At 40.6% G+C, this 12416-nt stretch overlaps 1 protein-coding gene across 4 annotated transcripts in view; it reads right to left on the bottom strand.

Moving 5' to 3' along the window:
• The window catches only part of kif26aa (kinesin family member 26Aa), a 79094-nt gene that overhangs the window by 2907 nt on the left and 63771 nt on the right, over positions 1–12416 (bottom strand). For all 4 annotated transcript variants that reach the window (XM_082148369.1, XM_082148370.1, XM_082148371.1 and 1 more), the window contains 6 exons: positions 11557–11740; positions 10225–10384; positions 9500–9662; positions 5689–8710; positions 4483–4661; positions 2938–3088 (listed from right to left, as the gene is read on the bottom strand). In XM_082148369.1, coding sequence (XP_082004495.1) covers positions 2938–3088; positions 4483–4661; positions 5689–8710; positions 9500–9662; positions 10225–10384; positions 11557–11740 — 3859 coding nt within the window. The remainder of the gene's footprint in view (positions 1–2937; positions 3089–4482; positions 4662–5688; positions 8711–9499; positions 9663–10224; positions 10385–11556; positions 11741–12416) is intronic.

Below are 12416 nucleotides of genomic sequence, written 5' to 3'. Positions count from 1 at the left end.
TAACGATCCGCCTGGAAGGAAGCCCGCTGTAACAGCAAAGCCCTCTCGTGGAAGAAGAAATCTGTCGTGTTTACAACTGTGAAAATGAGCACTTATCAGGATCGCTGTATTTTCAGTATGTGAATTTCAAGGCTTAGATTCTTTAAAATACTACCAAGAGTTTTACACTCCGGTCTGTTATTGTAAGGACATTGACATTTCGCGCCCCTAAAAGCGAACTGTGATTGGTTACTTGACATGTCAGTCACACAGCCTCTGGATGGTCCTTGGCCAAAGAAAGCTGCTGTAACCAATCCTACTCAATCCGCTCGGAGCGGGATTCGAACTGTGGTCTCCGGCGTGGGAGGCGGGCGCTCTAACAAGGAGGCAGAGACCACATCCTTTAGCGTCAGTCGCTAGAGCGCCTCTTGTGATCAGGGGAGTGAGGTTTACACGCACAGCTCTTATTGGCCTAGGAAAGTTACACTTCTATGGAGTCCAGACCTTCTGTCGTCAATCTGAACATCTGGCTACAAGAGACTTAAGGCTATCTATCTATTTGTTCTTTGTGTCAGAAGTACTGTGAGGGCTTGGAGTACATCAGAAATAGAACGGGGCATCAGTTTGCTGTTGGGGATTGGTTGTGTGTCTTAACACGTGTTAAGCGTTGAAGGCAGCAACAGTAAAGGAGAATTACAAATACAAAAAAAACCTCAAACCTTTTTACAGTTAAGGTTTATGGAGAATAATCTGGAAAGCCAATGTCATCCATCCTTGCAATACATTGTCTCAGCACCAATTCAAAGTAGTCAATGCTCAAGACATTTCTGTGAATTCACCATTACCTCTAGCCTGGGTTTCCCCATACTGCCTTGAGCAGCGCGATTTTATTCACGCTGCAAGGTAGTCTGGCTACCATGGGCTAATTTTTCCCCTGAAATAGGGAACCAATCACAGAACGGGGAGGGAGCAGCAAGACGATGACGAAGTATATGCAACACACCGAAGCAGTTTGTTTATCTATGGATCCAACATGACAGACGTAAAAATATATGCATATTTAGTTTAGCAAGCAAACACATCTACAAAAATATGCCTGTATTTCAAGTTGATAAAATAATTTAAAATCCACATCAGTTTATTTGTGCCGACGCGCCACCCCTCCCAGGATCTATAACGTTACCTAGGCTACTTCCACTTTTAAAAATTCATCATAACCGCGCGCGCGATCTGCTTGCAGTCGTCGAGATGGATGCTGAGGAGTTGAAGAAAAGAATAGCTAGTGGAGATTGTAAAGTTGTCGACAATACGTCATCAAAAATCAAGTCCAGTGTGTGGGAGAAATTTGGAGTTATCTGAAGAAAATATTGTAAAAAGCTTTGCTGCAAACATTTTCGTGTTGGATAGCCGCAAATGTGGAACTTCATCCCTGAGGAAGCACGCAGATAACTGGTAACAAAGCCGTTCTATCGAACGGTATTTTTCATATTTAACACTGTTAGTATGTGTGGTGTGCAGGGCGTGTTTGAACCCAAAATTGTCAGATGTAGGCTAGACGAAATTGCGTGGCATATAGTGGTGTAGCCGCGTCTGTTCGATTTGTGTGGTAACGTTAGCCATGTTCTTAATGTACCGGCCTTTTGACAGCTTCGGCTGAAGTTGTCCTTGTGTTAATTGTCGTGTAACTTCTGTATGACCTGGCAATAAACATTTTTGTAAGTGTCTATAATGTGATAGTCTAAACTGATTTTATTTCGGGTGCGGGTCGGGTGTCGGTTCTATTTTAAGCGGGTCGGGTGCGGATTTACAAAATCGGACCCGTGCAGGACTCTCTGGTGTACACATAAATCTCTGACCCATCGTCGTCTTCTTCGTTGAATATCTGTCGCTCTACTTACGTCATCTGGTATAATTTGAAACGATTGGCTATAAGCTACGTACAGGCGCATTTGATAGACATTTGTAGCGCCCAATAAACGGCTCTGGGCATTCGTAAACCACGCCTCAAATACGAGAAAATGAACATGTAGTATCCAGACCACGTCTCAAAGAGAAAGTGGTCTGACGTTAGCCAGGCTACATTACCTCAGCATTTTCTTGTAAATCCACTGGCACTAAGTTCAAACACTTAAATTAAACTCATAAAGGGAACCATTAGTCTACATCACATTGCTGGGAAACACATGTTGTTTAGGATGCAAGGTAAAATTAATAATTCCTGTCATTGATTCATGCTAGAGCATCACAATAAAAATGCCAAAAGAAAGTCCTTTTGGCTAAAAGGATGTGGAATTGTGTGAACATGGAGAGTCGCTCATGTATACCACACCACTAAGTTTAGTAAAACAAAAGTGTGACAAAAACAAAATGTACACACTTTTTTGTACACAGATTTGTTTGTGATAATTGTCATCAGAATTGAACAGCACACATATTGTAAACACACCATGGTAATACTTGACTATCTTCATTGTCAAATAAATCAGTGGGTTTCAAACATGGATCAAAACGGGCCACAAAGACGTCACTGGAAAATTAGCATAAGTCAGGCATCAAAGGTAACTTCAGATATGAAATATGCTTAACACAATTTTAAATACATCATGTTCATTATTTTTTTTAAACAGAAATTATTGCACATTTTATTCTATTGCCAGCCCTAGTTTAAAAAAAATAAGTGGATAGAAAAAAGACTGGCCAGCTTAATACAAAGTAAATATTCTCCAGATAACATCTTAATAATTCGCTTTGGTTTTAGTGCAGTCATAACATAAAATTAAATTCATTTAATTTGGAAAACAACACGTTGAGTTCATAGATGGGTCTTTATACATAAAATATATATTTGCCATAATACCTCAAGGAGGGGGTCTCTAATAAAGTCATAATTTTGGGGTCGTTGCATAAAAAACAATAAAAAAATCCCTGACACGTACAATAATACACTTGGGAACTTACATTCTCCCATCCATTTGCTGGGGTCCAGCATGAGACGAGACTTGGCGTCCTCCAGCTCCTTTTTCAGCTTCTCGTGCTTTGCTCTTAACTCCCTGATCTCCTGCTGCCTCTTCTCCAGCATCCTAAGACGGGCGTTGAAGTACTGCAGACCCTGCAAGTGTGGGACAGCAGTGTGAATTGTGCACAGTGAACCTCAAACCTCTTGTACCTATTTCAAGCACCTGCTAGACTACGTGTGGCCATCCTCAGGGCCTATTTAAAGTGCAGTGGCTTAAGCTGAATTGATTCAATGATCGCTAACCTGTAAAGAGGATTTAGGTCCACAGCCTTTTGGTCAGATTAATTAGGGCAAAGCTGGAAATAAAATTAGTATCCAGGTTAAACACTCACTGTTCTCTTAGATGCATGTTTGCTTAAGGGACTAAAAAGTGAGATCAAGTTCAAGAGGAACTGGTTACTGAAAGGTTGAATTACAGGATAGATTCCTCCGGTCATGTGCAGTCTGTCATTGACAGGCGGCCATTATAAAGCAAATGAAGAAAAAAACAATTAAAATTAAATAACTTTTTCTAATCTGCAAGTATCTCAGTTACGTGAGATAAAAACTCATTCAAGCTGTTGTTACTACTGTATGCCCACAGAAAATAGGATTTATTTTCACAAAACATAAATAAACCTAGAAGTTATACAACCTCCAACCCACACACATACATACAGATTCGCATAAAGCAAGAGGGTGAACAGCCTAATTCTTCATGAGCAAACTGCCAAACTCTAATATGCGAGCTGAGATTTTTTTCTTAATTGAAAATAAATCAGAGCACCATTCGACTGAGTTAATGTCTTTTCCTCTCGTCTTCTCCACACAATTGACTGTGTGAACAGGGTTAGAAACTCACAGAGAAACGGTTAATGACCCATGGACACGCTGTGTGGAGTGAGCCATAAAGACCGATCAGGCGGGCCACAGATTGTGGAGCCACACCTCATTCATCACAGACACCCATGACCATTCCCCAATGCGCTCTCTCCTTCTATCTCTCTCTCCATCTCTTCCTCTTTCTGAAAAGACCTTTGCTAATCTTTCCACTTCTTTTTCCAGTACAGCACCCAGTCTAACTAAAGTTATCAGTGCAATCTAAAATCAATTAGCCAACATAAGTAATTGTCACAGAGATAAGTTTCATTCCTGACAACTGCACTTGTCACAGGATGTAAGAGAGACATCAGAATCGTTGCTAATGCTCTGATGCTTTTGAGTTCAGCATAAATGAAAAACTGATTTTATTCCATCATTCTGGGACTGTGCCACATTGTAGTTTTGTTTTACAAAGAAGAAATATTCATTTAAAAAGTTAGATAAAGGGGAAATATCTACTCCACTTACGTTAGCCTCATAATAACACTTATAGTTATTTTTTAACCAATGGCTTATAGCATTGCATGACATAAAATACTTGAAAACATTTACAGTTTTTTTATTTCTCTAGACTTTTGGTATATACTGCAGAATGAGATACAAATAGCATACAAATAGCAACTTACCTCTGCCAACCCTTCTTTCCGTCTCTGAAGACGTTCCACATCATCAATCTCGTACACTTTGATCTCAAAGGGTTCCTTTATAGTACCCCCCAGTGGGGGTAGATCAACCCACTGGCCTGCTGCACCCAGAGAAGAGGTGTCTGGCAGAGGAGCTGGAATCAGACGCCGTCGCTGCAGGCCTGGAGGGGTCAAACAGGGCAATGCTCTTCATGTGGGCCAAAGACGAACAGCAGACTTTGTGGGTATGCTTTTAAATATGCATGAGGCTTGCAAAAGGTTATAGCATTTAAAGCATTAGTGATTTTTGAGTAACTGCAGATTACAGCATGGGACGAATGCATATTAAACACCAAATCTAAATTAACTAAATAGACTGATGGGATGGGATGATTGATTATTATTTATTAATCTGTATTTAAATACAGATTTGAAATCAACATTTAAACTAAAATGTATATTTTTTTAAGGTGGGTTCACACTTTATGATCTGTTACAATTGTTGCTTGTCAGACTGTACTGTATTGTCCCAGTGGTATCTTTGGTAAAAGCCACGGCACACTCTGCATCATCATTGGTCTTTTATAGACCTTATGTAGCCCCGCCCCTTTTCAGCGCTGCGCTCGTTGTCTTTTGTCTTCCGGTCTGTATTTTCACAGCGACCTTACGTATTTATGAATGAACGGCTCGATTTAAATTCTTTCCGGTCTACTGACATTTGTTAAGACATCTGCTTTAACCATTACAATCCTCATGATAACTTTCGTTAACTTTACAATACGTAAATCCACTTCACCAGCTAATTACTCCTCGACAGTGATGCCATCGAAATATACAGAGCGACCAAAAAAAACATAAGTTCAAAGACAATATTCTAAAGATGGCTGCCCGCTTGTTTCTCTGGCGCATAAGGTTAAATCATAATGCACATCACAGAATTTGGACCCCATTGTCCTATTGTACTGGATGACCGAATGTAGACATTCTATCAAAATTGTGTGAAACTGTTTTGAGCTTGAAAATATTAAAATGTTAAAATAATCATTTGTGGTCCTTTGTGTCAAATGTCTAGAATGGACAGATACATTAAACGTATTAACTATAGAAAGAGTGAATTGCAGAGACTAACTTTTAAAGGCCATCTAATAAATTAATCTTGAACTGATCACCAGTAAATATTGCCCCAAATGCCTTGACAGTTAAACCTACCATTAGATCTCTTTTTGGGAGATTTTGAGGCCTTTGTTCGACTGGACGTGGACACTCCACTCTCACTCATGGAATCATGGGCAGAAGATGCACTGCCTGTGGTTTCACTGTCCCTGATCATGCTCTCATAGCCACTGCTGCCTCCACTGTGATAAAAAAGTGCAGTGCGCCCCATGGCAGGGGGCAGTTCACCACTAAGTACACTGCTGTTGTCACTACCGTGGCCACTACTGTAGCGCTGTGGACGGCGAGGGGCAGTGATTTTGCTGTACGGAGAGGGTAAACAAGCAGCCAATGGCATTTCGCTGGAAGTTCGGGCATCATTGTTGCCATCTGCTTGGTCAGAGCCCCTGAGGTTTTTCTTGGAGCTACCAACTGCTAATTCACTGACCCGACTGTTAGCTGCACGAACCGCTTGCTTTGTGCCCATAATAGTGCCCCTTCCTTGTTTAACATTGGAGCCTGTGACAGAGCGATTTGGAGGTTTTCCAGTTGGAGGTAGACTGGTGTTCCGAGCAGATGTGACGGCAAGGAACTTGGTGGATGAGCAAAGGGCCTTTGAACCAGTACTCAACAAGGACTTTCCTTTGTTTCCATTCCCAACAATGCCTCTAGGAGTCATACTGGCCTTTATCTGTCCAAGCTTACAAATTCCACTAGTAGATGGAGGGGAAGTAGCAGTTGGTGTAGATATGGAACAAGGAGTCCCAAATTTTGGTACCATTTTAGCAGATTTGCCAGCGCTACTGATACTGACATTACTGTTCTCCCTCGAGGTTACTGGTTTGGAACCCACTGAGGTTAAACTCTCACACCTTTCAAGGGACATAAGACTCCCAAAATGCCTTCCATTGTCTCCTTTAGCACTATGTGATCTGAGACTAGATGCTGTCTTCAGGCTAGATGATTTAAAGCTAAAGGATTCCCCCCTAACACGTACATCAAAGTCTTCCTCAGAAACCGATGCTTTGGAGGAAGACAATCTTGTTCCATCCTTACCCACAGACTTTAAGGCACTAGGCGACAACAAAATTCGTGTTTTCTGGTCGAGGCTTGACTTTCGAACAGGCGGAGCAGGGGGTGACATGCTTCCAGACTTAGGGAGCATACTACCCTTCTGTCCATTAGCTCTCTTTCCTAAGGATGAGAATTTCAGGCTACCAGTTGTGTGCAAGGCATCATTACCCCATTTCATCTCAGAGGAGCTATGTGGCACTGAAACCATGCCGAGAGTGGTGGCACCCCGTTTGAGTAGAGGCATCTTGCTTAGGTCCCCTTTCTTAAAACTGGCCTTCTCACAACCATCCACAACCCTTTGAGATGTGGATGACACATGCATTTTGGAAGGGCGAGGTACACTGTTGCTATTCCCACTTGTCTTTCTAGATGGAATCCCACTCATGCCATTTTTTGGTGGTTTACCAACAGAGCTAAACTCAGAATTCCTGGCTGATGTTATCCCACTACTAGTGTGGCTCCATTGTTCATCTATTCTGCTACCTTGGCGCTGTAGCTCATGGGTGTAGCTTTTGCTAGAAGATGCAATTTGGGTGCTCTTCCTAGGGAGTGTAGAAATATATGAGATCTGGGCAGACTGTGAAGTCAAGAGTCTATTAGATTTCATTGACTTTGGACCACAGAGGGATGCTTTGGTACTGTCATGAGAAAGAGGGCACTTTTTGTCAAAGGTTGCAGAATCATAGTCTTGTTGTGAAAAGCAAATTCCACTGTCACCCAATGAACTATTTGTTCTTTGCTGGGAGAAAGACTCAACTTGTAACCCACCAGGTAAATCCATCATAGAGCTGCTGACCGGTCCCTTGCGCACTCCCTTTGATGAGAGGCTCCTTTCAGTCTCATCATTATTTGGGGTACAAATATTTGTCTTGCAAGACCAGGAGCTGATTGAAGAGTGTGCAGTGGCATGTCCATCTGTAGATTCCTCTTGTGACTTGGAAGCAGCACCTTGGTTCAGCTGGGACCTGTTTATCTGGCATGTGTAAGCATCAAACTCATCGTTGATGCTGCTGATAATGCTAACAGGCCGTGAGCGAGATGCCAGGGCCTGCAAAGAGCAGTCGCTATTGAAGCTAATGATGCTGGAGGGTCTCCCATTGTCTGGAACCAGGCCAGCAGGCAGCTCTTCAACCACTGTAAACACCAGCTCATCCTCTCCATTGAGCTCCACCGGCTGCTGCAGTGTAACTGTAGTCCTTAAAACATCCCTATCAAGGCACCTGTTCCTCAAAGTAGCACGTAGGTGGCTCACCTCTATAGGACTTCTACTGAGGTGATGGAATCTTTCAGTAATTGGGGAGTCATTTCGTTCTCCCTGTCTTAGGGCTTGCTGGCTCATACCCACTGGAGGTGTCCGTGTGGCTAAGCCACACTCTGTATTAGGAACTGAGGTCTTTGAGATGTTTTGTGAGGACGAGGCATGGGGTTTTTGTATAGGCCCTCTACTAAAGACTTTCTCTCTCACAACAGGCTCTAAATCTTGCCTTAAAGTCGTGTTAATTTCAGATGCGGCACCATGTTGCAGGTGTGCAAGTTTTTGAAGAGGGGACTTGGATGATACAGAAGCACCTTCTGACATTTTGTCCGCTCCACTTTTGGAGGCCGTCTGTTGGCCTTTTTCTTCACTGGTGAATACAGATGTGCTCTCACTGCCATCAATACACTCAAGCCGTTCTTGTAACTCTGCAAAGGTGTTGCATTTGAGGTGGTCCCCATCAGATTTCGGTCCTTCTTTTACACGCTTCTTGTTTAGGGAGGGAATGATAGGAACAAATGCTGGAGGGCCTTCATTGTCGCTGAGTTCACGGTCAGAGATAGGGGCCCCACCAGGCCCCACATAGATCACTGTATCACATGAGTGCTCACTGCTGGAAGAGTAATCTGGATCACTGGATAACATTGCAGGGTGGTCTGGGTCAAGAGCCACAGTCCGAGGGTGGAAGGATCTTCGTCTGATATGTCCCTCTTCACAGGAGCTCTCCCCTCCAGAGGAACTTGATGCATACTGAACAGAATAACAAACCACAGTGACTTAAATATATCTTTGCAGACAGTTCATTCACAGCATGCAATAAATTCAGAGAGGCGTCCCTTTATGAAACATGTTAATATCAGCAAAAGTTAAAAGTGCACAGCAAAGAAGAAGCTAAAAAAGTTAGGCATGGAAAGGATTTTTTTTTTTTGGATCTATAAAATATTAATATATTCTTTCAAAACAGCTTAATTGTGGTGAAAATTGCCTGTGTAATGAGAAAGGTTACATGCTGTTCTTACTCTGGAGAAAATGCATTGATTACATTTGTTGATTACATGACATAGGTCACTGAGAAAATTTGCAGTTAAATAATTATCTCCTTAACATTTGTTTCTCTGACAAAAAAACAAATCATTATTTAAATTGTGAAAGCCAAAAAGTAATAAAATAACATTCATGATCTATTGTAGAATGTATACAGACACAAAATAAAAAATGTATTGACAAAAATAAATACTTTTTATGTTTTCATTGTACTGGTCAAAATAAATTATTTAAAAAAATATATAAAAATGATCTATAAAATATGTTAATTCAAATTATTTATAATTATTTAAATATAGTGTTTTCACCATAAAAAAAATGGCCCAAAACATTTTTTTCATCATTTTTTACTTTTAGAATAAAGTTTAGTGCAGTACTTGCTATCTTGTATGGTTACGTTAGTACCACGAATCAGTGCTTTGTAAAGTTGTTTAAAAAAGACCATGAATACACAAGCATACACAAATGATCAATATATCAGTCTGAATTACATACCTTGGATTTCTTCTTTCTCATGCGGTGAATACGGGAGGCAAGCTGCACAGTGGTAAGAGATTCAGCATAATTGGCTGGCGAGTCACAGATGTGGGCGATCATGGTGGTTCTACAGTTGATGTTGCCCAGCGATTCCCTCAGCAGCATGGTAAGCTTGCTGTCTCTGAATTATACATCAAAAAATCTTCTCGTTAGCCAAAAAGGAAGCTAGGCCTTACAACGTTCTGCCTCTCTCTCTCTAAGACCACTGAGAGGTTGTCTTAAAATAGAGGATTATGAATCATACTTGAATAAAAGAAATCCCTCCTTTTGATGCTCACTTTCTAGTGACCTGATTTAGAGTGTTTATATTTTATTCTGTTGTGGAGGATGTTATTTTCTGAAGCCACATTTAAAAGATTTTATTTTTCTCCTGCTCGTGCCACTGTATTTCCTATCCCACCTTCTGGTGAGTATTTATTAAATCTCTTTCAGCATAAATGTGTTACTCCCCAACCCACATACCTTTCAATATATCCCACCTCAGTGCAATTCACACTGGCTGCATTCTCTCTTTGCAAAGCTGGCTAATTGGCTTTATTGATCTGAGGGGAGTGAGAATGAAACCCTTGTAGATGCAGATCAGGAGGTCTCGTGGGTGAACAGTGACATATTACTACCTTCAACAGAGATCTATCATCTCCCAGTTTGGTCTGTATCGGTTAATAGAACCACAAAACACATACCTGTATGGCACATGCTTGGCTCCATTGGCCAAAGCTAGGATTACATTTCCAAGGGCACTCAATGACAGACATTGGCCTCTCCCTCCATCTCGTGTATGGCTCAGATCAGACTCACAACTGCCTAAGTCCAGAAGATGCAGACGGCTACGACTTCCAGACACTGCAAAGTTATACACAGCCTGTCAAAACAGAACTTGACATCGAATGTCAATGTAAAAAAACACATAGTTTGACTGTTTACAGTGCATGTCTTTATTCCAAAACCCTAAACATTCCAGAAATATATAAAAAGCGTAGACATCCAGGACAAAAACATGTAAAGCTCCATTTTTACACAAAGTAAGACTTCAGTCCTGTTTAAAAGCCATCAGCAGTACCAAAATAAAATAGGCAAACAGCTAATGTTGCTACTGTATGTCCGGCCAGAGCGCAACTGTAAAAAAAAAAAAAAAAAATGAACCTATGAATGGTTAGTTGTCTCTTTGCATTAAGCTAAGATAGGAGAAAGTCATTTGTAATCAAAAAGGCCACTGGTCACATTGGGGACCTTATGAGATAGCAGTTGGACATAGCATCTTTGCTAAGTGGTGATTCAATATCCTTGGCAGTCCATCAAACAGCAAGCAATAAAAGTAAGTACAGCTAGTTAGATTACAGTCACATGTAGGTCACTAGACTCAAATTCATTCAGGATCATTACAGGAGATTCATTTATTTCACACTGAGATTCGAGGCCATTAACCTCACGTCGGCAGGATTTACAAAGCCAGCTCTCGGAACTGAAACCCTCAGTGGAGCAGGAATGCAAACGAGCTTCTCATTTCATGCTGAGCTCTATAAACACCTCTGCAGAAGAGACTCCAACCTCATTACATATTAAAATCTATTCTAGCTAGTGTCAACGACCAGCACCCAGCCCGCAATGCAGTGACGGGAGAGCAATACTAATGATCATGCTAATGTTGACATGCTGATTTGACAGGATGGCTACGCCCAGTAATGAAAATGTGCTAACCCTTCTTGTTAGCATTCTCGTAGAACCGTTATCAGCAGGGCTAAATTGAGGTAACTGATATTCTCTGTGAACATGGGGAGAATGATAATGGAAAAGTCAGGTATCGTCTGCCCTCGGTAACAGTCTTCTCAAAATACTAATGATGTATAAAGATATATGATATGAAATCTTGGACAGTGATAAGAGGTGTAAAACTTAATTTGTGAGGCTGAGGTAAATTACCTTTGAAGTAAAAGCATTTTAAGGCCTGGATGTTATAGTATGGCTGTTTAGCAAAATGTACACATAGTTGTGAAAATGAACAAAGTGAGCCATACTTCCTGCTTTGGTGCTCTTCTCCATACGGTACTGGGAAATATGTAGGGTGAAGAGCATGTGAGAATTCCAGCGGTCCTCTTCCTTGCAGTCAGATCTGCTGGTGCTGCGTGCTGCCAGTGCTGCATCCAAGAAGAAAGCCGCCTTCTCTGCAGAGTACGCCCGTAACTCGCTCTGGTTCTGCAGCTGGACATATTTTAAAGTGAGAGTGAGACAGAGATAAAGAAAGACAGAAACAACTTGTCAGTAAATTAGATGACTTGAATTTACTGTACATTACTGTTCAAATGTTTGGGGTCAGTACGTTATTTTATTATTTTTTTTTGAAAGAATTTAATCCCTTTTAAGCAAAGATTTACTATATTGATCAAAACAGACATTAAAGGACCTCATAAAGTTCAAAAAGATTTCTTTTTCAAATATGTGCTGTTATTTTGAATGTACTATTCATCAAAGATTCCTGAACACAAAAACTTTTTTCAACATTGATAAAAATAAGAAATATTTCATGATCACCAAATCAGCATATTCAAATGATTCTGAACACTGTGACATTGAAGACTGGAATAAAGACTGCTACAGGATTATATTAAGTTTTAATTTATATTAAAATAGAAAACAATTATATTGTAATAAATATATATAAACCGTTAAACTATAATGATATTTACAATATTATTGTTTTTACTGTTTAAAAATAAATAAATAACAGTCATGGTGAGAGAAAAATAGACTTTTCTTTTTCTAATTATCAACCCCAAACTTTTGAATGGCATGTTTATAAAGAATTTATTTTTATTTATTTTTTAAGAAATAAGCTATGCATTGCCAGGGAATCAAACCCATGACCTTGGCATTGCTA

Source organism: Leuciscus leuciscus, assembly GCF_965113295.1.
Source record: "Leuciscus leuciscus genome assembly, chromosome: 19".
In the NCBI taxonomy this organism is placed as follows: Eukaryota; Metazoa; Chordata; class Actinopteri; order Cypriniformes; family Leuciscidae; genus Leuciscus; species Leuciscus leuciscus.
Note: the sequence above shows the minus strand (reverse complement) of the source record. Positions and strands in the feature narration are given on the sequence as shown.